At 39.4% G+C, this 26,018-nt stretch overlaps 1 protein-coding gene across 7 annotated transcripts; it reads right to left on the reverse strand.

Annotated features, from left to right (window-relative positions):
• Position 1: 1 nt before the first annotated feature.
• TTLL1 (TTL family tubulin polyglutamylase complex subunit L1) lies at positions 2-25,026 on the reverse strand. 7 transcript variants are annotated; one of them, XR_007508696.1, is made up of 13 exons: positions 24,931-25,017; positions 20,978-21,091; positions 19,457-19,589; positions 17,528-17,736; positions 15,537-15,717; positions 14,314-14,448; positions 14,043-14,151; positions 10,625-10,768; positions 8,815-8,901; positions 7,489-7,652; positions 5,804-5,959; positions 3,126-3,221; positions 5-2,374 (listed from the first exon to the last, which is right to left on the reverse strand). XR_007508696.1 is itself a non-coding variant. In XM_049821771.1 (12 exons), exons 3-11 carry the CDS (start codon positions 19,567-19,569, stop codon positions 5,830-5,832), a joined length of 1,272 nt encoding a protein of 423 aa, XP_049677728.1. In that variant the 5' UTR covers positions 19,570-19,589; positions 20,978-21,091; positions 24,931-25,017; the 3' UTR covers positions 2-3,221; positions 5,804-5,829. The 7 variants fall into 7 exon arrangements, 6 of the variants coding, with proteins under 6 accessions (XP_049677728.1, XP_049677729.1, XP_049677725.1 ...); XM_049821771.1 differs by having other exon boundaries at positions 2-3,221; XM_049821772.1 differs by lacking the exons at positions 5-2,374; positions 3,126-3,221 and adding an exon at positions 3,509-4,659.
• Positions 25,027-26,018: the final 992 nt, after the last annotated feature.

A 26,018-nucleotide genomic window follows, 5' to 3' on the forward strand; every position in this document is an offset into this window, starting at 1 on the left:
CTTTCGCTGGGAAAGAACTTTTCACATGTAAGACGTGTCTTTGTCTGAAATATTCTTTATTATCTCCTTGGTTCTCACATTAATGTTTTTAATTACAGTTTCATACTGTCCAAACTTTTCTATTTCACAACAGTTGTCTATGATTATCTCAGATGTGAGTGATATGCTTTTAACAGGTACAAAATTTGAGAATAATTAAGGCATAGAAGACTCTCTGTTAATGGTAAAGATATCTCTATCTCATGATAACAGTTGGGCAAGTTCTGGCTATGGACTGCTTCGAGAATGGAGAGTTTCTTTAAGCTTGCCTAAGCTTTGATGGCAACTTTAAAGAAGTGGAAAAAAAATATGGTCTAGCGCAAACAACTTCCTGCTATTCAGTAAAAACAATCAGTTTTCCAAGATACTCGTTTATGTTCCTATTTCCTCTTAATCAAATTTTTAACAAAATTGTGGCTAAAGTCAGCTTTTCCCAGCTATACACATTTAATTTATTTTCTGCAGAGAATACAGAAATAAAGTTTTTGTTTGTTTTTAAGGAACCATCCAGGTTACCATAACTAGCTATGGACACCAGTGTTACATTTTGATACCTATGCACCAGATGGCACGGAGTCCTTCCCACTGACCTGAAGGCTTCAGTGAGCTATTTTAATAAAGTGGGCACAAAACATAAGTTGCCTTCTGTTTTTTCCACCTAAGTAAACTGACCAGTAACTACTTCAGAAGCAGCACTGGTTTATGATGAAGTAAAGCCCTTCCTTTATTACAGATAAATGAGCTCTGCCTGACATGTTCTGCTGCTGAAATGCAGGACTATATCTTCTGTGAAATGTCTATTGTTTTGCTAAGTTTATAGCAGGAAGTGAATCAGGAGACGGGGACATTTTAGGCAGAAGTTCTATTGTAAAGCCAACAGCAACAAAGTAGCTTTAGGGATAATACTGTTTCTTTTATTCTAATTAAGTTCCTAAAGCCATATAAAGAAGCTATTCTGTGGGAATCTTATTAATTCCTTCCATGTCAAAGAATTAATAGGGAGAAAGGTTAGTGCCCAGGAAGCAAGCCCCACTATTCAACCCTAGCAATAAGCTCCTTCTACACTGATGTCATTATAACAATTCCCCTAGCTGTTCAGAGCTTGTCTATTTAATTCTTCATACAATACTGTCGTTATGCCAGTGATCACTTGAGCATATGAAGAACAGTATTTTAGGACTGAGACGCACATTTATTTTAGCTCTGCCTGGCAAGTTATTACACTAGCCGTTCAGAACTTTTGAGAACTGTTATTTCTGATTTATTTTGCTCCACTGAAAGCCAAACCAGTTTCTTTATCCTACAGTTAGATACATTTGGAGGATGATTGGCCTAGGGCCACAGTTAGTTACTCAGAACTAAGAGCTTCTCTGCTTGCAGTCACTCAGATTTAAGCCCACTTAAGCCCTCTCAGTCAGAGGTAAAACAGTCTTTTAATCTGAATTGGGCTCCAGCAAAAAGAGCTACCTTAACTTTGAATGAGAGCATCCACACAAGGTTTAACTTCTTTTATTATCCATGTTAGCATCACACCCTTAGTCAACTCCCCTTAACTCCTATAGTAGACACATGGCCCAAAGTGGCATACACAGCTCCCTAATCACCGCAGTTCCAGCTGATAGCAGAGCATGTCCCAGGCTGTTACCAGCTTGTACACCACTTTGTACCATTAGTTCTGTGCTACGACAGCAATAGATTTAGTTAAGGATGTAGAAGTGAAAAGTTAAAGATTTTATCCCTGAGTAGACAATGAAAGTTTTCATTTCCAGTTTCTCTTCCTCCTTAACAGATTTTCACCTTTACCTTTCAAGACCATGTACAGACAAGCATCTCGCAGGGTGATACCCACATACTACCCTCCTTCTCCTCCCCCTGAACTATTAGGTATGACTGCTTTTGTTTCCTTGTCATCCTCCTGTTTCTGAGTCTGCAGACAAGCTGCTTCATGCACAGAGCAAACTCATTCCAGCTAACACAGACCATGACCCTTTCCTTATTCAAATTCCTTCAGAGAACCATTGTATTTTTCAACAGGTCTTACATGGAAAAATAGATATTACGTAGCAATGGAGGTTCCTAATTTTGAGTTTCTCAAGAACATTTCACTTACGTACGTGAGGCCTCAAGTTCTTCATAGAAAAGGAAGACTTCCTGCTTGCTTGCAGTTTTTTGGGGGTTGGTTTGTTACTGATAATCAGAAAGTCAATCTTAAGTCATCTAGAATTTCATGTTATTTCAGTTTTGTTACTTAAAACTCCCTTTGCATCCACAGGTTTTTCAGGTATTAGAAGTGAAAATATAGTTAGGCCTTCAAACTTCAACCTCTGCAAAAAGCCTGTTGGAAAAGGAAATGAGGAGAAAGCAATCTGATGTATCTAATCACTAGTCTATTGTTCTTAAAAAGAAAGTGGAATGAGATCAGGAAAAGAGGGTCACTGTATCTGCAGTCTCTTTGACTTTTTGCTCTCTGAAAAAGGACATTGCATGACTGAATTCATGTTTGGGTCAGCAGGATAAATTACTAGCAATACATTGGTTGGAGATATAACTGTGTAAAATATGACATCATAAATGCTAGTTCTGAGATTAAGTACTACATAGTCAAAGATTCCTATCAGAGGTTTTTTTTCTTTGTTCTTTTTCCCCCGATTAGTAATACTTGAATGTTTTGATTTTGAGTTACTAATGATAATTTACTAGATATTTTACAGAGATGTTTCATCCTCAAGTGTTTGAAATATGCTTTCTCAATACTACAGTGAGTGGCCACAGAGAAGGATTTGCTTGTTCCAGATAGCTCTGCTACAAAAATATTTTCCATATAAAATACAGCTCTGCAAATACTATATGCGAATGAAATGGATCTGCTACAGACTGGGACAGAAATCCTTATTCTTTGAAAGCAATAGTAAGATTTCCACTGATTTAACATAATGGCAACTTTTCAGAAGTCAGGACTGGAAGAGATGCATTATTATACTGAATAAGAGTGCAAGCTCAAATGAGTTGACCCTTTCCAAGCCTTTAGAAAACCCCCAAACAATTAAATAAGGATTATTTAATATTAGTAATATTAGACGTAGTACCATTCCTATTCTGTCTTGTCAGTGTCTGTGTTCTGGAGGCCCTGATTCGACTTGCTGCCCAGCTGTAAAGACACCATTGCCAACACAGAGTGCCACCTACAAACAAGTTTGGAAGAACAAGATTGGTTAGATGCTACCATCAGTTTTGGTTCATTGTGAAATTACAGCTAAAAAGTATCCCCTGGATTAAGTCTCCAAAGCTTTCTACAGCAATAAATCCTAATAACCCAGACCCGTTTTTGCTTTCACATTAAGCCTTCCCAAAAGGGAGACTGAAAGTCACTGCAGCTCAGTTAGTATGTTATGACTTCTACATCCTTAAAAAGTGTGAAGTTGACTTTTTTACCAGAATCTGGATTTCTCAATATATTTCTTCTCCATAAAGTCCCACCAATGTCAGCTGCACAAACAGGAAAGAAGATAAAGGAAAGGAGTAATCATTCTATTGTAGCCATCCTTGCTAGTGCTACTGTTATGATAGAACAAGACTACTACAACAACATCCTCCTTTGTCCACGCTAATAAAGAAATTAATTACAAGCACTGGAAATGAAAGTGAGAGAAAGCTCCATTTTGCTTTTATCAGAGTATCCTTGTTGTGTTGCCTGTCTGCAAGAAATATAACCATACTACCAAATACTATTTACTACTCATAGTTCCTAAGGCTGTCACTACTTCCTACTTTACCCCCAACTGCCTGTTGGGTGTAAAGCCGGAAACATCTGCCCACTAAATATCACATCATTAAAACAACACTTAATATCTGACCGCACATCCACTTAAGAGTAGCTTAACAGTCAAGGTTCAAATATACAAGCAAGACTCACACTTGGGAACTAAGGAAAGCCAAACCAATCACAAAACCCCAACCCCCAAAACTATGAGACCTGGAATGTCTCAGGTGAGCTTTACTATCCTGCCATAATCATCTTTTCTTAGCCTTATTTCAAGAGCCAACTTGAATATGCTTTTGCAAAGACCAATGGGAAGATTCAAGTTTGATGACCAGAGAATCAGTTGGATTTTGGTCTTTATTTTAATGGAATATACAGATCAGTCAAGATGAGGATTACACTTGAAGTGACTCATTCAGCCTACATGTTTCATTCTTTATTGCAAGGATGAATCCCAGATCATGTGTAAGAGTATTGGTCAGCCCAGCCCACATCTGCCCTTCCTCCCCAGCCCAAACTGCTCTAGCTGGATTGTTCAGACTGAGAGTTATCAACACCAACCATCCCAAAGACCACAGCTTGCAAGCAGCTACCCTCTTCTAGGAGGACCTTCAAAAGCAGGAAAAGGACTGACATTTTCTGCGGTGCAGGTAGTCTGTTTTACGTGTTCAAGAAACTCAAAATTTTGGGAGAGGTTAAGTTTACTTTGCATGCACTTTATAGGAGGGCAAAGCATGTAGCCTGCTGTGGCAGGCAGATTGAGTGTCACTGCACTAGTGGCATCCAGATTAGAGTGTATTATGTTTACATGGACATTTGCAAGTCTCAGCCTCCTTCAGCTTTCTCTCCGCAATACTCCACTATCAAAAAAAAAAAGAAAAAGAAAAGCGACAAGGGGGAAGAAGAATAAAGACAACCAGAACTGCACATTGACATTTATAAATAACTGCCCAATAACTGGTGGAAATGCAAGTGGAAGCAACAGCCAATCACAGACCCAACTAGTTTATTTATATGCTATGCTGTTAGAGGACCGAAATACCTATTTTTAACTTTTGGTCTACACATTTTGGTAGCTAATCATCACAATTGTTGTTATCATAGCTACCAGAAATAGCTTACCACGTGCAACAATTTTGTTACAGTGCACACAAAATATACAAAAATATATAGATATTGTACTTATATTAATGCATAAATACATGAAGAGATTCTGATGTAAATAAGGATTTATCATTGGCTTCAAGCAGTGAGATATATTGCAGTATGTAGTTGTTTTGTCTGTTTTTCCACAGACATATATTATCTTGAAATAAAAATTAATGGCTAGTGAAATAATGCATCAATATACCACTTGAAACACTCCTTCAGTCCATGAAACTTTCTACCTTTAAAGAGTTAGCAGCTTAAAACACTTAAAGGAAATAAACCAACTGAAACCCCTCAACATATGAAGAGTTGCTTTTCATTTTCTTAATACTGGTTATAAATCATTAGCTGCATTAATTGACAATAGCCTTAAGTCCATGTATTACTAGTTTTTCTAGTTGCTCTTCTTTTACTAGCAAGAATCTGAACCATCACTGTGACAATATTAACACTCACCACTACTACCCTTTTACAAAATCCACAGCTCATTTATTATAGGGGTCTAGGAATAGACTACTATAGGAAATAAATTATATCCAGAACAGCAAGGGGTTTCTTTCACAATGCATATTTTGAGTTGTCCTCTTTATAAAGAAAGTTCTTAATCATTACTAAGAGAATATTAGTTTATACAAAGTATATATATATATAAAAATTATATATATATACATACTACATATATTATTGTAATAATCATCAAGTCAGTGTATGTCTAGTACAGTTGCTGGTTTTAGAGTGTTTGTTTCACTTCTTTTCAAAGGCTGCATTGTCCTCTTTTAATATTTCCCACATGCAACGTAGCAAAATAGAGGAATCTGTTCAAAAACTGCATTTTTGTTCATGATGTCTTCCTACCAAGAGTGCAGCTGTTTTTTCTGTTATCACTTCCAGGTGGTTAGCACAGGCTTTCCTGAATCTCTTGCACGATTTCCTTTTACTCCCGTTGATTGTCCAGAACGACTTCGTAAGTCACGATCAGGCCCATCACTTTGTGCCATCTCTTCATCGTATCTGAAAATAAGATAACCTGTTCAATGCTTTGTCCTGCTATTCACTACACAAACAAGAGTGGGTCCCCCATATTCTATTTTGCTTAATATCTAGCACTGAAATGTAATACAAGCTGTTGTACACACAGGTTTACACGTGCATAGTTTGATATGCAGCTATTATTCAAGGAAATATACTACCACATGATGTTACAATACAGATCAACTAAAATATCTTCAGCTACTTTTTGAAAGAAAGAAATCATCTGGTAGCTTTGGTTAAACTCCAGAGTCTGTGAAATTTTGTGCTTGTGAAATTTCCCATGTACTTCTGTATTTCTCCTCACTACATAGGTCTGTAACCACAGCAGGAACATCAAACTGCTGGCAGTTTAATAAAGTCTTAAGTTATTGCTCCAGAGGATTGTTAGCTGCAGTGTTAAAAAACTCCATTGTTGCATCAGAGAGCGAGTAGGGAAAGAACAAGGTGAACAAACAGTGTGCTTAAATTAAATGCATTTGATGACATATGTTTTGTAACACTTAACCACAGTGACAAGTGGTTCTTTAAATATCCAAGCCCGTTATGGCCTCAGATAACCTCAGTGTATACGTACCGCTCAGCTGCTACAAATGCCAAGCACAAATTGGCTATAGATGCATAATTATAATTATTGAAAGATAATACTACAATATTTTGTACAACAGTCATAATATATATTTAGTTATACTATGGTATAGGTATTTGCAGCTATCATGTATATAACATTCATTAGAACTTAAATCATAATTCAGTTAATATTATATTTAACTGTCTTTACTAGTATATAGAAAGAGTATTTAAGATCAGTATGAACTAGTGGATCAACTATGTACTTAACCACATTCCTGACATACTGAACAATTGTACCACTAGTGCTAGAGAACCTATCTGAACATTTTCTCAAAAAAATACAAGAAACTGTATCATCAATATATTTATATCAGTGTTCCTCTGCATAAGACCAATCAATCCTAGATAAAATTCTTCAGACACTCCAATATAAAGATCTCTGTCTCCTTCATTTCTCTATTTCTAATACAGATTGGGGAATTTAAAAAATATCTGACAACTCATTATTATTACATCCATGAATTACAGGAGTCGAGAGGCATCATTTCTATGAAGTGAGAGAAAATTTGTATCAAATAGCTATTATATCTATGTAACTACCATCTCTATATTACACTCAGTACAATTAAAGTACGTAGAAGACAAACACTCTCTTTGCCTCTATCCCTCAAATCTAGCTGCTGGAATCTCAGAAGGTGCAGGCAGGGGCTTATCAGACAAGTAACATTCCTTCTGGAGATGGGGTGAGGCAACTCTGCTTTAATGCACTCCTGCCTCCAACATTGCTATTGCAGCTCCAAAAAGAAAGAAGTGGTACTTTCTGCCCATTTTTCACATCAGAATGAAGTTCACCTTATCTCTGTGGTCTACATTACACATTAAAAAGGTGAGGTGACTGAAAAACATTTGCATTTATATAGTACATTGATAAAACTTACAAGACTTCATAATTGCCAAGAACCTCTTTTGGTGGAGATTTATTCCATTTACAGTCCGGAATTTCCCCATTAGGCACAGCAATGTTAAGTGTGTCATTAATAAGATTATACTTCAAGATGCGATCATTAGCAGTACTGGAAGTAAGAGAAGGGGAAGCATTAACCTACAAAAGAAAAAAAAAGCCAGCATCAATTTTTTGAGTGGTATATAGTTCTCCAAACAGCACGTCTGATGACTATATGTACTATTTGGGAAATTAAGACTCAGCGTCTTACAGCACATCTTTCAGTTCCTCAGACAATGGAAGGAATCCCCCACTGGGCATTTTTCTTTTTACTTAAAAACAAAAGCACCACACTACTAAGTGTCTGCAGCGTCAGCCTGAAGATTTGTGTTGAGACTAGATTCATCAGGGTTAATCAGACAAGACACAGATTTTTGTTTAATTTTCTAAGCTTACATGGATACAAACCGCATAAATTTCGGTGCTTACAATTTGCCTGGTTCACTCCAACAGCTGTTATATACAGGAATCTGTGGGTTTCTTCTAAGTAAACAGTTTTTATTTATGTTCTTAATTCGAGTTCTCCCCTGTTAAACTGTGAGCTGGAGAAACACATACATGCTGTCTATTCAAAGCACTACATTGCATCTTGTTTTAATTACAACTGGGCTTCATTTAACTTATCTCTTGGGTTCCACACTTATTATGGAGAAGTGGTATCAGAACAAGAAACAGATTTTTTAATTTTTGTTTTTTATAAAGTCCATTTATCTTTGACCTTTTACTTTCAATTAGATTGAGAAGGAAGAGGGCTGGATAAAATTAATGTTGAACGTACAGATTCAAAGTTAATACACTAAAGAGAAATTTATGTGGAAAAATAAAAGCCTTCCAAATATCCCAATTATCCTTTGTGTACCCCTCTTCCTTCCTCTCAACCTGCAACATTAAGGACATGACAGCATTTAAAACTTAAGTTTGATGTTATGCTCCATCAAGCCAATGCCAATTTACCAGCTACTGATACAGTATCTAATAGGGCTTCTAACATTCAGACTGCTTCTGAAGTCCAGTTGTATGGATGCACTGGATTTAAAACACAAAACAGAAAGCCACAAACAAACAGAAACACTGAACAAATAGGAAACAAAAGCACATGCCAGCTTGGTCATCACATGGCCTATTTTACTTTCCGACATTTTTTCTTAATCCACTTAACCTGAGGAACAAAAGAAATTTTTTCAAAAGAGGAAAGACTACATTGAAATCTACTTAATTTTATTCTGTGAAATGAGAAGGAAGTTATTTTATGTAACTTTACCTCAATTAGCCATGGTTTAAGCTTGTCATCAATGATAATGTCATATCCATAACACTCAAAGCAGTGTTTATCATTATTCATTACAGGCTAAAAAAACCCAAACAAACAACAATATGTATTAATATCAACAATTCAGTAAGTAACCTGATTACATACTTCATTTGCTAGAACAACAACAGTTTTCAGTGTTGCGACTCTAATATAAGCTTGCTAACTAGTAAGTTCAGGATTGCCTCTTTTTTCCAAGCTGTTAAGTAAATATTTCAGTATTAATGATCACATTAACGCCAAGTACTAAGTTACATTAATTTTCCGTTATGTTTCCAGTGTGAAAATAAAAGTGTTTCCATATTTTGCAAGAGTAATAATAATATTTAAAGCCTCCATGCATCAGGAGAAATCAGGAAGTTTTAAAATTTACATAACACAGCTTCACATAATTGTGAATTCATTAAACTTCAGAAAATAGAGACTTAATCAAAGACATTTCTTTTATTATTATGCTGTAACTACGCTGAAATTTGAGGTCCAACAATTACCAGATACATTTTAGAATTATAATTAGCTCGTCAACTATGATCCCGAACGCCAAGAGAGACCAAGGACCAAGTTGTGCTTGGATTCACATCCTCTAGAGAATCAGTAGTTTTCCAGCATCTGCAGTATGCACGGTAAGACTCTTCTTCTACACAAATCTCATCAGATCTTTTAAAAAAAACTTTGTAACAGGTTAGCGAGACATTTTCCCTTAGACTAATAATGAAAGCTTTTCAATTCTTCAGAGACTGAAAGGAGGAAGAAGGAACAAGCATCTCTCATTACATTTGCCATTGTCAGAAAGACAGAGGACCAAAACATTTCATGGTCAATCATTCTCAACACTTTTTCACTTCTCTTTTAAGGTTCTGCTAACATTTGGATCAAATCCTTTTTCTTCTCACATCTGGTTTCAAATATGACTGCACAGCAGCGGCCGAGTTGAGCCATGCTTCCCCACCTCCTACTGATCCTACCTTCATGACCTTGTCCCTCTTTCTCGTGCTGATTCTGGTGTTCGTCTGGTCCTTCAGTGAGGTGATTCAGCTTACTACACTGGCAGAATACCAACCCATCAATAAAGCAAGACAGTAATTGTCAGTTGGGCAAGTGAGCTGATTCAGCTCATGATGGTGCCAGGACCAACTTGGAAGAGACGACAGGACCACGCACTTGGCCTTGACGCCAGTGAGCTCTTCAGTTTCCCCAGCTGACCCACAGAGTGATACCTGCTCTCTAATGTAATCATGAGATATTACCCAAACACTAGAAAGTCACTCAAGCAGAGGATTGGTTGGTTTGGGGTTTTTTTAAGTAAGAGTTCATGATAACTATGTGACTCATGTATAAAAGAGATGAAAGTAAGTTATGTAACTCTGCTGAACTATTAGCCTTACCTTTTCTTTGACAAATTGTCCTCCAGAGCTATTTTTTCTTTGACACATTTGTTATTGCTGAAATGACGTCACGCACCTTGGCAGAGCTTAATACTATTCACAAGGGCAGTACAAAGTCATATTAAATAGTTCACAGAGCCCTCAAGGAAAGAGATTCATTCACTTCAATATGCCTAGATAGCTCACCCACTCAAGATTCAAGTTCACTCAGCTCAGAGAAATCAAGAGAGAACAGAATTGCAGAAATCAGCATCAACACCATCACTCAATAACAGGAAATAGATTTTATGGGGTTTGATGGCAAACTCACTTTCATGGTTATGAGAAGCCTGCAGCCATAATGCTATCGTTGGCAGCATTCCAGGAACAGTACTCACCGCAACAGCCTTTAGTGACTGCACAATTATCCAGTGAATTTCATCAAATAATTTGTTTGTGACTTCCTTTCCACGGGTGCTCTCCAGATACAGGCGTAAGTTACTCACTGTCCACTTGCCTCCATGGATATGATTGTAATCATCCTGAAGAGTTAAGGAGTTAATTCAGTCTAAGATTTTGAAGTTGTTCAGCAGTTTTGTTTCATTCACACAAAAAGCCCACTTATACTTAGATACAAGTATTGCTCTAAAAACAAACTCAGCAAATTTTTTTCACTCTATTTTACAGCTTTATGAAGACTTCAGCTTTACTTTGAACTGCCCTCTCTATAAACAACTGTTTTTATTATAGCTGTATATGTTTATATCACACATTGCAAATCAAGTAATAAATCTTTCTTAGAAGAAAAAAACAACTGGTACTTTGACAGTTTTATAGTAAAACGTAATTTATGATTTGGAAATACAAGTTTTAAAATGTGAAAGGAAAGAATTGAACTTTTTCCTCCTCTGGGGATAAGGGAGAAATAATTAAGTGAGCAATAGCTAAATTTCACTGAAGTTCACTGTTTTAAAATTCAGCACTTGAAAGTGCTTGTCTGTGTTTTTATTCATTTAAAATGCAACTTGTCTATTTCCCAAAAGGCAAACACAGTATCTTCTTAATGGTGCTACTGACAACAGTTACATTCAAGAAGCCAGTGAAATGACACCTGAATTATTTTTAAAGGTTAATTTTTCAAGTAATTCAGTATTTGGATATAGAAAAAACACTAAGTGCTACTGAAACAGAACGGGGGAAAAAAGGTTACCTTGTATTTGTCTTTTCAGAGGCTATCAAGGCTCTGCACTATATTCTCTTTAAACGGAAAGACAAGAGCAAACTGAGGGTATTCTTACTGATGGAAAGACACACATTCAGCCCTTGAATAACTCGCAGGACAAATGCTTTGTCCCTTTATAAAGGTTCTTCTCAGAGCATTTCTAAGAATTAATGATTGTATGCCTGCTAAATTATAAAACACAGAATGCACAGAGCAGAAAAAAGTCCTCAGAGGAACAAAATCTGTCATCCTCTAAGACAAGGTCAGAAAAGCCTCTATCTATTTTTAGGCTTTTTCTACAGCTCTCCCCTTAGTGAATTTGGAAAACTGGACTGTACAAATAAAGATCTGAAACATGGTTCTCAGGACTTGTTGCATGGAAAAAATGTCTTGAGACCAGATTCCAGCAAGGGAACAGAGATCAAAGTTTCAACCCTCTTTGCATTTCAGAACAAGTACTCAAATCAAAATAGATTGCAACTGGGTAGAGCTTTACACAATCACAGCTGTTTAATTAAAAATATGAAAACAAAGTAGAATATTGCAGGCTACGTAAAACATCACTAACTGAAAATAATTAAGTAGAAGAATTACTGTTGTTTTGTTTGTATTACACATGCAGTGAATAATGACTTAGAACTGTATTTTCCAGCACAAACATTACAACAGGTATACTGACTTACCCTCCTTCCTTCACTTTCCTTCACTTTACCCTTTCCCTCTCCCTGATACTGACTTTTACACTTTTCAAATTACTGCTGTTTTCCCATGAGCTTGTAGGGTACAAACACACTGGAACTCTACAGTTCACATAGGGCTTAGAATAGAGATTAACAGCTAGAACTTAAAAGAGTTTTTCCAGACCTCATCGTAATTTGGATAAATTACCTGACAGTTCAAATTAGGTTCTTCTTCTAAAACTGTACAGCCTAAGTGCCTCCAAATTTACAGACACATTTAAAACAGAAGGACAGATAGGATGGATAGAGTGGCTTTACATTAAACTTCTCTCACTTCTTTCTGCAAAACTCAACAGATATTAGTGGTTCAGAATTTATAAAAAGTTTTTCAAATACTCTAGTAATGACTCCACATTTTTAAGCTGCTACTTCTATACCCATTTATGTTGTTCTTTCTTCTCTCAAAGTGACCTCACCACTATTTTTACTTCTACTTTTATTTGGGAGAGATCTTGAAGGCCATTCTTTAACTGGTAAGAGAAGATGAAAGGGTGCATAATAATGGGATAGGCAACATATCATATGCCTCACCTCTCCACTGCCACTGGCAACAACAGCATGATTTGTGCTCTAAGTTGCACGGGATCTGCTTTCACCACAACTAATTCTCAAGTGTGCCCTGTCAAACCATAATGTGTTTGAAGCATTTCACAAACCAGCAGCTGAGCAAGAAAATGTTTGTATTACTGAAAAATGCCACATTTTGACACTTTACCTTAGTTTATAACTACCACCCTAAGTGACATTTGTAATCCACATTGTTGTTACAGGAATATCAAGATAAAAACAGTTCTGCTATGCTGCACATCTTACAGAACAGTAATAGACAAGGCACATTTAGCAAGGTTGTAATTTAAGATACATCATATGTATCTTGTGTGTGAGTGTATCTATGTACATACACGTTTATTTTCCATACTCTTAAAATAAAACCTACGAAATTAGGAAGTGCGACAATAGAGTTTTAATTACTGTAACAGAGGCATGGTTTATAAATCACAGACATCTGCTAAAAATGCAAAAGGGACAGTCATCATCATCAAGTGGATTCCCTGAAGAAATAAGGCTTGGGCAACGATTGTGTATGCCCATCTGCTCATGTCACCCTTGACCCACTAGCCTTTAGTCCCAGTGGTGAATTTCAGCCTATTTTAACATAGGGAAGTGCTGTCAAAGCTATCCATTTTCCACATGTTTTATAAATGTCAATGGCAAATTACAGGACAGAACCATTCTGCAGGCAGAACTCCATCTTTGTCTACTCAAGAGGAAGTCACCAGCTGGCCAGGCAGCAAACATTTAACTCCAAGCTCACAACTGCACATTCCCTTTCCTACCCAGAGAAGGAAGGTGGGGGTGGGAGGGGAGGGAAACATAGGAAGAAGTTGGAAAGTACTGTGATGAACAAGTGCTGTAAATAGGAAAGCTGAATTAACTGCATGGGAGAGAAAGAGAGGGAAGGAAAGATCAGGAAGGTGATATTAAACTGCTATTATAAAATACAAATCCACAGGAACCAGGCTTCATTAATTCCACTGCTCACAGAATCAATTGCTAAGTGAGCATATTAGCATTTGAATGACAGGAGACTTGAAAAAGAAAACCCCTGCTTTCAACTACTGCAAGACAATACTGAAGATATCACAGTCTAGTACAGAGCTGCAACTCATTATCTTGCATACTTTTGATCTGCAGTCTTCTAAAATTTATTTACTTGTAAATTCAAGTTGAAGTATTTTAATTGCAAGATGATAAAGAATATGACAAATAAAACCTTTTTATTCCAAGTTTTTTGGACAATTTAAGAAAATCAGTCTTGCAACAAAAGAGGACCTAAGAACTCAGTACACTTACCCCATGTTTCTGAATGGCAACATTTGTAAGATGGACAAACATGTTATCCAATTCACTTGTACTTGGTGTATATTTTACTGTGCAAAACCGGCAAAATCCAAGTTTATACCTTAAATGCAAAAAGTCATTAAAATGTGTTAAACCCCAATAAGAAATAAGGAAAAGAGCATCCTAGGATACCATGTACATGTTAAACTTCTTTGTACAAGCACATTATTTTCACTACATTAAACATTCTCTCAAAACAAAATACAAATATATACAATCTTACATGTAACATCTCAGTGGACGATATGTAGATACTAAAACATATAGACGAAGATCAAATTTCTTTCCACCAATAAGTAACGGATTGTTGATATAGAGAGAAATCACATAGGCTTCTTTGGAAGACTGAGATACAAACCTGAAAAACACAAATCACGTTTCAGAATGTGACAATTGCAACGATATAATCTGATAAATTGTCATCTTCTTTAGAAGCAGTCTATAAATTTTGGATTGACTGAAATCTTGCATCTTTTGCCAAGACAATGTATAAAGTTGTAGTGGTTAACAATACACACTTGGCATCAGGCATTATATACCAAAAAGTTAAACTAAACGATGACCAAGATCAATTAACCATTTAAACTCAGTTTGGAAATGAACAGGGTGGCTGACCAAGCCATTCAGAAAGCAGCTCTACAAGCCAGTCTTCCTTGGAGAGCGTTTAGAGCTTGGCATGGTTCAGACAAGCCAAGAGTACGTATTACATTACCTTCATTAGTCAAGGTCTTATCCTCCTAGAATATTTGTAGTTATGCTTTGTGTGCAATTGCAAACCACTGTGAAAAGCTAAGATAACTTTCAGATTGTGACATTCTTCAGATTCCAAGTCAAACAGGAAGGGGGGGGAAACACTCAAGTGATATTCAGCCAGTCACATTATAACAGGAAAAAAATTAACACTAGTTGTGTGATCAAAATTTTTACTAGTCAGAGAAAAACATAGATTGCTGACCTGTTTCATCCATTTGGAAGCAGATCGCCAACATGAGGTGTATTATTTTGTGCTCTAAACAGATCATGTATTTATTTCCTATAAATGCATTCTTCCTTTTTAATAATTTAAAAAGTGATTTAATATATATTAAATAAAATAATGATTGAAATTGCTTAGGGAAATATTTTTCTCTTGCTTCCTGGTATTTAATACTATGAAGCAGAACAATTTATTTTTGTGCAATTTTTTCCCCAACAACATTGAAAGCATTTTTATAAAGAATAGTTAACTGAACAGTTCTTTGTACCTCCTCATACCAAAACAAATCGTAATAAAACCTGCTTGAAGGAGGAAGTCAGATAACAACTGAGATTAAATGCAAAACTAACTATATAACGACAAAGCAATAATAATGGAATACTTTTCCCATGCATCAGACAATTAGCATGTTGATGTAGTACACCTGATTACAGAAAGTACAATAAAGGGTTTGGGTTTAAAGAACTTACGAAGATGTTTTGCTATCTCGAGACCATTTTTTAATTTGGGAGAGTTTATTGATTAGAAATATTCCTTTTCCTTGAGCTTTGCCACAAGGTTTCATAATCCAAGTGCTGGAGGGATTTTTTCTGAATTCTTCAACAAAGAGATTATAATCGGCAGGAAGCATAAAAGTAACAGGAACAAAATCTGAGTTAAGGGGGGGAAAAAAAAAGGTGCACAATTAAGGACACTATATCTGATAAGGCTATTGACACATATAGACTAAGAAAACTTTCTGTCTTTTCAGTTTTCCAATCTGGCATGACCCACCTTCATCAAGACTTATGTTGCTTTTTATCTCATTTAAATTCTGGTTTTTAGTTTTTACTTAAACAAACACTTGCAAAATACTGCATGCTGCTAACTTCAGATTAATGGATTTTAATTCACATGAATCAATTTTCTTCTTGTTTTTATGCTGTGAAATTAGAGTATTATACACCATTCCAACTTAACTTTAGCAAACTTTCTCAATTTCTTAATGTCAGCTTTTACCATTCCGCTAACCACTGTATCATCCTCTGTGCATGCAAAAATGTGAATGTTGATGTTGCTTCCCCTTTGGATGTGGTAATTTTTATTTCCATGTAACTCCCATTAGTAATTCTTATTTGCTCCCGCAATTGGTACTACCATGCCTGCTGAAATCTAAAGAAAATCTTGCTTTTTGTCAGATTATCTTCACTTCCATCCATACAGAACTGCTTCTTCCTTACATGGATGAAGAGTGCTTTCATTTCACTTTCTCAAGATGTAAATCAACTCAACATATCCCCACCTCTGTTCCACTCCAATGCTTTCTGAGCTCCAGAACAACTTTACTCTCATCATTCCAGATCTATCGCTAGTTTGGTTTTGGGGCGTAGGGGAACGTTTGTTGGTTTGTTTTTTTAATTTATTTTCTAGCAGTCATTACTTGCTCCCAACTTCCTCCAAATTTCTCCTCTGAGGAGTTTATTCATTCAGTTCTGTCCAGAGACTTTCTGCAAAACTTTATTTCAGTTTTTGCTCCAGTATAAGATTTTCAAATAATGTTTTTTCACTTTTGAATTAAAGAAACTCCAATCCTCTCTTGAAGTTCCAGAGCCCTTTGGTTTCATGACTAATCTTATTGCAAAGTACCTTAATCCCAAAATGTTCCCTCTTCAAAATAACTTAAAAAAGCCCCAAACAAAAACCCAACAAAACTCCAACCAACTAACCCCTCCCCCAGGCTCCCTCCCCAACCACAAAAGGTCTAGTTATAAATCTATTTCTGTACCCTTACATTTAAAAATAATAATTTAATTATCACTTCATCCAATATTGCTTCTGCTAACGCTACACTGTTAAGCTCAGTCTTCTTTAAGGACCTTACTACCTACAAAGCTAAGTCTAAATACAAATTCCATGCACTCAAACTGGATTTGTGCTCCTCCTTGAATACTGCTGAATATGAGCAAGTACACAGTGAACGAGTAGGGACTTACTCCTGTGGTAATACAACAGGGAAACAGAAATGTTCAATCTTTTATTCCTGCTTTGCCTCTAATTTCAACAAAGACCCTGAACGAGTGGCATCCCCTCTATTCCTCTCAATTTGTAAAATATTAGCCATTATCCTTCAAAGCAAGGTTTGTGCAAAGCTTTGAAAAGATAGTATTTCATATGAAATATTCACTACTACTGCTTTTATCACTTTCCCTGTTCTTCTGTTTCCTTATGCTCTAATGGCAGCTTTGAGGGGAAGGAAAAGGAAAAGAAGACAGAGAGAGAAGGCTGTTAGGTTTGCAGAATGCAGCAAACAATTTTAGGATAAAGTGCACTTTATTTAATTGACAGAGAGCATTTCAAGATAGTCACTTTAATGTTCTAACACTTCAGAGGTTCAGTGCTTTATGCACAGAGAAGCTGGCTCAATTCCAGGCTATTGACTACATAGGAAAAAAGATTAATGCTGATAATGAGAACCACATACCCAAATAAATATACTTCCCATTTTCATCCTTTTCTGCAAGAGGACTTCCTTCTTTCTCAAGTTCTTTCCTGTATCGCTTGATATTCTTTACCATCAAATCTTTTCTGGTCAGTTCATAATGGTTTGGGAAATGATTGACAATTTGGTCATCAGAGAGGCGGTAACCAGTTTCCACACTGAAAACATTTCTGATTGTTTGAACGCTCATCCTGAAAGCAAAGACAGATACCAAATGGTTTCTCCCAAGAAACACAATTCAGGACAAAGTTGAAAGTTTTTTGTTACATTCACTTCATCTTTTCTCTCTCTCATTCCTCTTTATAGTATAATATTTTGCTGCAGTGACAATCCTACACACCCTGAACTTCTATTAGCAAAACCAATTAAATACTGCCAGATGTTTTATTGATCCCTCTACTACCACTGAAACTGGTGCAGAAAGTGAGTAAAGGAAGACAACAACTTGGCCCTACTGGATTCTGGCTTGTTCATAGTCAGGTGAGCCCCCAGCAGGGCCTAAAAATGACTGAGGCACACCCAAATGCTACAGAAGCATCCTTCCAAATCTGTTACTCTCTGGCAACTCACCTTTCCTTTTAAAAAAAGCCACAAAAGCAACTCCTACTGACTACCTTGCTATTTGGATTGTAAAGGACTTCAAGCATATGAATTGAAAACAGTGATTTAGAGATTTTGCTAAAAACACCCGTAAATGCCAGATCAGAGAGCTGCAGTGACAAAGTCATCAAATCAGTTATCTACTTCATTTTTCACAGAGGAGAAGAGAAGGGCTATAGATATGAAGAATTTTCTGTATTAGATGTCTCACATTGGAAATTTTAGAAAATTTCCCAAATGCCATCAATCTGCTACATTATCATTTCAGGAAGAAAAAAAACCCCAAACCAAAACAACCAGTCACACAACAATTTCCATGAATGCCCTGTTTCCCCACTCCCCCCTCAACTGCATTCCAAAAGCATGAGCAGATTACTAGATTCCTACCCATTTAAATAAGTGGTTCACAAAGGGTACATTTGGCAGCAGAAACTGCCATTCTGTCCTATTTGAAAGGGACAATATAAATTGTTTGGCTTACTTAGAGTATTGTTTCTGCCAATTAATAGATTACTGCATTCTAGGGCAGCATTTCATGGTCTTATATTAGACAAATGCCAAATAAGAAGTTAGATTATCTACTCTTCTCCTTTCACCATTATCTTGATTTAATTTCACATTCACTCTCAGTAATGAAATGTTGAATAATGAGTCTGCATATAAATCATTATCATGAAGGAGAAGGAAAGTACGGTTCTCAAGGCCTTTATTACAGGAGCCTGGACTCTGGTAGCAGGGCAAGCCTCCATTACACTGATAAAAGAATATTTTATCATATATTGGAACTGTGTACTCTTGGATTATTTTGCTTTTGTTGTGTTGTCAGAAAATTTTGGGAAAAGATACATTCAAAGATTCCCCTCAGGCCACAAATCCCCTCCAACAGTAAGAGAAAAATTCTGCTTTCTGCATACAAAAAAACCTGAATAAAGTCAGGTATCACATTTCAAAACAAAAACCACCGACTTTCCACTCCCTGGCAAAACCTTTGGCAAACTGCAAAGATACATGTGATCAGTAGCATGGGAATGGATCCATGCAGATGGGACCTTCTACCCTGAGGAATCCCAATGACTTTAGCAGGCCTGCACAGATACAGGAATCTACCAATGCAAATCTGAACAGAAGACCAGCAATAGCCTGAGAAATTACAGAAGGAATGAAACAATGTTACTCTCTTAGGAGCACTGCAGTAAATCAACAATAATTTCTGCATCTTTCATTTTTCAATATGCATTTTGTTATATTATTAATGGTATTAACATTAAAATGCTTCACAAATTTAGAAATCAGTATTTTTAATGTACCTACCAATAAAAATTCCAGTCTTCATTTTCTGCCACTTGAATCCAGCCTCTTTTTTCAAAGTTGTTTATTAGAACAGATTTTTCTATGTCAGTTACCCACTTTACTTTTCCTGCCATTATCCTAATGCAGAATCAACCTGTTAGTAAAGAAAAGTTTAAAGATGTGAAGTTGAAAACAGGGCAGAATACAAACTAGGAAAGCCAAAGTGGAAGCGGCATCTAGAAAGCACTTCAATGTGAGTGAGATAGAAGAAGTAAATTAATTTAAAAATCAAGGAAAATAACATCTTAGGTTCAGACTGAAACCCTGCATTTGTCAACTGGACAACTGCAAACAAGCACACCAGTTACAAGGACCTTTCACGCTGCCCAGTCAATCCACCTTTTATGAATGGGCACACAACTCATGTCTCCCCTTAAATACACTAATGACAGAAATCCCTATCGTACACTTACTGGCTCATGTTTACAGAACCAAGCGTAGAGCACAGACATTTTATTATTTCTAACCAAGACTTACATGCATATACTTTTTTCCCTTATTTTGAAGTAGAAGAGTTCATATGGATCACTCAGGGACTACAGAAAACGATTCCAAGAGAAATCTATTACATGCTCTATCGAGAATCATGATTTGCTATACCGCAAGGAAGGGAACCAAAGTAACATTAACAGCTTTGTGTTGTCTTCTCTATATCTCACGCAGCCATGATTTTGCCTTCTGCTCTAGATGCGGGGGATATGGATAAGCTGATATCATTTAAACCCTCGACAGCAGGATTTCCCCAAACCTAAGGTTGTTACAACAGTATCTATAAGCTGCATTTCAATTCATGACACCTAGGTGTCACTTTCTACATTAGATCTCTCACTTGTCCAGATCAGCCTTTTCTGTTAGCATCACACAACCATTCTGGCTGGAAGCGACCTCAGGAGGTCTCTTGTTCAGCCTCCTGCTCAATGCAGGGTCAGCTGTGAGGTCAGACCAGGTTGCTCAGAGCTTTATCCAGCCACGTTTTGAAAACCTCCAAAGATGGAAACAGCACAGCTTCTCTGGGCGTCCTGTCTCACTGCTTGACTGGCCCCATGGGAAAAAGGGTTTTTTCCATGTATTTTTCCATATATTCTGAACCTCTACTCTTTTGGCTTATGCCTGTTGTCTCTCACCTTTCACCACGCTAAAGAGCCTGGGTCTGTCTTTTTGACAACCTCCTCATAGGTACAGGCAGGCTGCTATTAGGTGACGCCAGAGCCACCTCTTCTCCAGGCTGAAGAAACACACTTGCCCCAGCTTCTCCTCACCAGACAAGTGTTTCAGGCCGCTGACCATCTCGGTAACCCTCTGCTCAACGCAGTCCAGCTTATGGATGTCTGTCTGGTTCTGGGGGGGCTCAATTTACTTTTGTCAGTCCTCTGATATATTGTGTTACCTCCTTGCCCTTTTTGTTTGAGAAAGACAGCCATGTCTAGCAAGGTGGAAATGCACAACAAATGCACTGAAGGAGGAGTGAGGACAAGCACCCACCATTACTACCTCTTTGAAGTGTAGGCTGAAGTTTTCCAACAGCAGCAGGCACTCACCCACTTCCACTCCCCTTTACAAGGGCTGTTTGGTGAGATCCCCTTCACATGGTGTCTCCTATCGTGCATTAATGTAATACCAATGAAGATGGGGACAAAGAAACATTAATTGAAGCATGTTGTCCTTCATGCATACATACTCTAGAGCAAAAAGCCTACAGTCCAGTTGATGTGGACAGAACACAACGAACAATGTATTTACCCGTCTCTAGGTAAGTGATGAAGCCCAGCCTCCCAGTATCTAGGCCTGATTAATATACAACTATTAAGCAAGCTAACATGTATTCATGAGCAAATGATGACAACTGATAAAGTCAAGGGTAGACAGCTCTCATAAGCAGCTTCTATATTGTTGTTTAGTCTTTCTGCAGTTCATTCCGCAAATTAGTTTTACAATTGCAGCCTAGTGAATTTTCATAGTTAGGTTTCACAGAAATCAACTGTGGAGAAGTGCTAATTCAGAAGAAAATCTCTTTAAGCCAAAAGCCGATTCTTTGGCACACACCTCTCCCAAGAACAAAAACAGCCATACAAGGGAGTGGGAGAGAGCGGAGTTACACACACATGTTAACACCAGCTACTGCTCCCTCTACATATAATTTTCCATTTAAAAGTCAATTAATACTTCAAATCACCTTTACAAATGTAGTACTGTAATTAATGCAAGTAATGAATGTAGTTAATACAATTTCTGCAACTAAGATATTGGACTGGAATTCAAGGGGTCTTCAGTTTCCAGGACTAGATATGGAGATGTACATTTGCCAGCAAGCTAACACACCTATGGTTTCTCTTCCTGGGAGGCATAGCCCATTACATAGTGCTGCCACCTTTTCCTTCCTAGACTATTTAAACTACCAAATTCCACAAGGCAGAAATGTTTACTATTAGACTCTGATTTTAGAGAGTTTTAGACACACTTATTTTTATTCCTGTTGGTAAAACAAGTTGAAATCAAGCTTAAATAGACAGGTAGAAAAGGGTGTATGAAGGCTCAGGATCTGTCTTTTTGTGTATGCTTATACAACACCAGGTTCTACAAGGTCATGATCTTTCTCTGGGCCTTCCAGACACTACCAAAACAAAAATAAATGAAACAAAGGGATTCATTTATTTGTACTGAAGCATGTATGATTCACAATCAGTGACTCACTAGTACCGCACACCATCTTGTTGTGGTTTTAAAAGTTCAGGGATTAGTCAACTTGGAATAGAATTGTCCCTTCAAAAGGAAATGTGTTAAATGCTATGACAGCATTAACCAAACACAACGTAAAATTTTCAAAGGGCCTTAAAACATATCCTCCACATCTCCAAGCTACCCCATTAGGTTTACCAACATCCAACACCAACGCGATACCCCTTTCTCTGTCACCCAACTTCCTGATCTGGCTCTCTACTTCCCAAGCGTGTCTCACTCCAGCAGCCTTAGTACCTAAGCTACAACTGACCTCAGGGCTTATTCTTCCAGAAACGTGCCTGTGCCTCTGTCTTTACAGGAGCAGGTAGCTGCCGCCTGGCAAAGATTAAGAGAGCGGGTGCACTGCCACAAGCAGGGCTACTTTGCCAACACTTCTGATGCTGCAACCTCATTTCTACCCTGGAATGCAACAGCTGTCACAGCATCCTTTCTATAGGACTCGTCATGAAGAGATTTCAACACATGCTATACACCTTATGGCAAGGAACCCTGAAAGATTGCATGTACTGATCCAGCAAGTGAATTTTGTGGTAGCAGGTGGGACTGCTCCACGACTAGTTATGCTATCTGACTACCAGAGACCACGCTGTTTGATTTCAGAAGCCAGAGACAATTCAACCGAAGACTCACCCACAGGAAGGCGAGTTAAAACTAAACCGAAGCTAAAAATTTAAGATAACTTTTACCACAAATAAAAAGAAAAACTACAAGAGTGTCATTCTTTTCATATTTTGGGAACTTTAGGCCTTATAGATCCATCCCACTACAGGAGGATTGAAAGGATAGCCATACAACAGCAGACTGAAAATCAGTCCTTGGTTTATGTGACAGTTTGATCATCTCAGATGATGTTTAACTGGCCTGTAAATAAAACCTTCTGATTTTGTGTAATTTGATTACTGAAACCCACAAACAAGGAGTCATAAAAAATAACTTTTATTAAGTTGTATAAGAAACTTTCTTGTTTTCAATAATATAATTTTAATACAATATCATTTTCTACAGGAATCCTCTAATCTGCAATTAAGTATTCTAGATAACCCGATATGATTGCACAACATAGCCATGCATTCAAACTTCTCGTCAGCTGAGATTCTTTGCTTCGGTAAACGTCAAAGAAGAGCTGTATAGCACAGCCCTAGCCTGCGTACAGTAGGGTAACGGTACAGTAAGTCAAATCATTTGCAGAGCACCAGGCCTCCTACTCAGGAGACAGAAAGTATATCACACAGGTGTCGTGGTTTAACCCCAGCCAGCAACTAAGTACCACACAGCCGCTCACTCACTTCCCCCCATCCAGTGGGATGGGGGAGGAAGTCGGGGAAAAAAGTAAAACTCCTGGGTTGAGATAAGAACGGTTTAATAGAACAGAAGAGAAGAAACTAATAATGATAATGATAACACTAATAAAATGACAACAGTAGTAATAAAAGGATTGGCATGTACAAATGATGTGCAGGGCAATAGCTCACCACCCGCCGATCGACACCCCGCCAGTCCCCGAGCGGTGATTCCCTGCCCCCCCCACTCCCCAGTTCCTATACTGGATGGGACGTCCCATGGTATGGAATACCCCGTTGGCCAGTTTGGGTCAGGTGCCCTGGTTGCGTCCTGTGCCAACTTCTTGTGCCCCTCCAGCTTTCTCGCTGGCTGGGCATGAGAAGCTGAAAAATCCTATAGTCTAAACACTACTGAGCACCAACTGAAACCATCAGTGTTGTCAACATTCTTCACATACTGAACTCAAAACATAGCACTGTACCAGCTACTAGGAAGACAGCTAGCTCTATCCCAGCTGAAACCAGGACAACAGGCCCAGTAGGCCTGACCCTTCCCCAAAACACTGCCGAAAAATTTGCTGGTGCCAGGGGCAGCAAGTAAGCGTAAGGAATCCTGGCAGCAGCCTAATCCAAGGCGGGGGCCTCTTGCTCGGGGAACGAATTCACCAGGCGATGGTGAGATCCGAAAGCATCCCAGTCATCGTTACCGCCACTACAGAAGCTACTCATGCTGATGGCAAACCATCTTTCCACACTGCAAAATAAGCGTAAGTAAGTGGCGCCGGTGCCTGCGGCACCTGACCTAGCAAGCTCTCTCTGTTTGCTTCTCACTGTGGAAAAGGTAACTGTGGTTCGTTATTGAGTTTATTACTGGAAAATCCAGTTTGGCTGATGTGGCTGTGCCATCAGACGAGACCGGGAGGGCCTGCCAGAGCAATTCCCGAAACATCAGGGATAAAAAAGAGGAGCCGAGGACTGCAACAGCCGCGCCGCGGACCTGTGGGGAGCGAGGAGCCCGGGGGAGCAGGTCACCGAAGGCCCCGGACGCACACGCCTGCAGGCCACACGCTCCCGCAGGGAACCGCAGGGGAGGCCGCCGCGCTCGGGCCGCCACCAACGCCTCACCCGCCGTGTCGCGACAGCCGCACGAATAGGCTTGACCCCGTCCGGCTTTGCCCCCGCCCGTCCCAGGCACCCTCCGAGAGCGGGCCCGCACGGGGAGCCCGGGCGAGACGACCGCCTCCCCCCTCCGTCTCTCGGGAAGCGTCGCGATCCCGCAGGCATCTTTAGCTGTCGCGACAGCCCCGGGCCGAGCGCCTCCCCCGATGGCGGGCGGTTGCAGCTCGCAGCGTGCGTGTGTGTGGGGGGGGGGGGGACGGGGACGGGGCCACGACAGGACCTGCGCCTCCCGCTCACCTGCCGGCGGGAGGGGCGGCCGCGGCCCCCCCTCAGGCCCAGCCGTCCCCGCCGGCCGCTCCCATCGCTCCCGCCGGTGGCTCCGCGACCGGCCCCGCGCCCCGCCCCTTCCGGCGCCGCTCCCTAGCAACCGCGACGCGCCGGGGGCGGGGCTTCCGGGGAGGAGGCAGCGGCGAGGGGGCGTGGAGCTCGGTTGCCAAGGAGACGCGCGGCGGCCCCGCCCCGCGAGCGTCAAGGGGGGGGGTCTGCGCAGCCCGGAGGGGTCGGCGGCCATCTTGTCCGCCTGACGGGGACGGCTGGGGCGTTGGTCGCTGCTCGGGACCGGCAGCCGCGGCGGCCCAGGCTCTCGGTAGCCGTGCTGCGAGGGAGGAGTGGTGCGGAAGGTGCCTGGCGAGGCCGGGGCCCGGCGCAGGGCCCGAAGGGTGGTATTCCCTACGGGCCCCGCGCCGGGCCGTGGCCTCTCCCGCCCTTTTCCGTCCCCCTTCACACGCTGCGAGCCTGACAGGAGGGCCCTGAGAGTTGCCCGTCCCTCTCGCCATCAGCCGATGTGCCCGGGGCCGTTTTGGTCTTAAGCTGCTGTGGCCTGGGCCCGCCCCGTTGCTGGAAAAAAAAGTCCCTGGCAAACATCCTGAGTAATTGGAGGTTTGTGGAAGGTTGTAGCGTGGCAAAACACGCCTAGATGTTGCCAGAATACCTAAAAAATCTCGGGGCGCTCACACCAAAGCTCAGGTTCCTGTTGGAGCACACCAGGTGTAAGAGGTCCATCACCATATGGCTGTAGGAGTATCTTTTTTTGTATCGATACTGTTCTGAGGAAGCGTACGAATTTTCCTCCAAATTGCCAACAACTGTACTTTGCAGTGAAAACTGGGTGAGAGAAGCAGTGCCTAAGAAGTTACGGTATTAGTGTCTGTGTAGAGAAGCCTGATTTACACATACAAAATTCCTCCCAGTACGAGAGAGAATGTTAAGGCACCTGACATATATTAAGGTTACTGACATTTTGTCATAGGCTCAATACAAAACAATAAGGTATTACATAATGAACTCCAGAGATTCGAAGAGTCGCTGAGGAAAAAATAAAGGTG

Source organism: Accipiter gentilis, chromosome 18 (assembly GCF_929443795.1).
Source record: "Accipiter gentilis chromosome 18, bAccGen1.1, whole genome shotgun sequence".
Taxonomy (NCBI): domain Eukaryota; kingdom Metazoa; phylum Chordata; class Aves; order Accipitriformes; family Accipitridae; genus Astur; species Astur gentilis.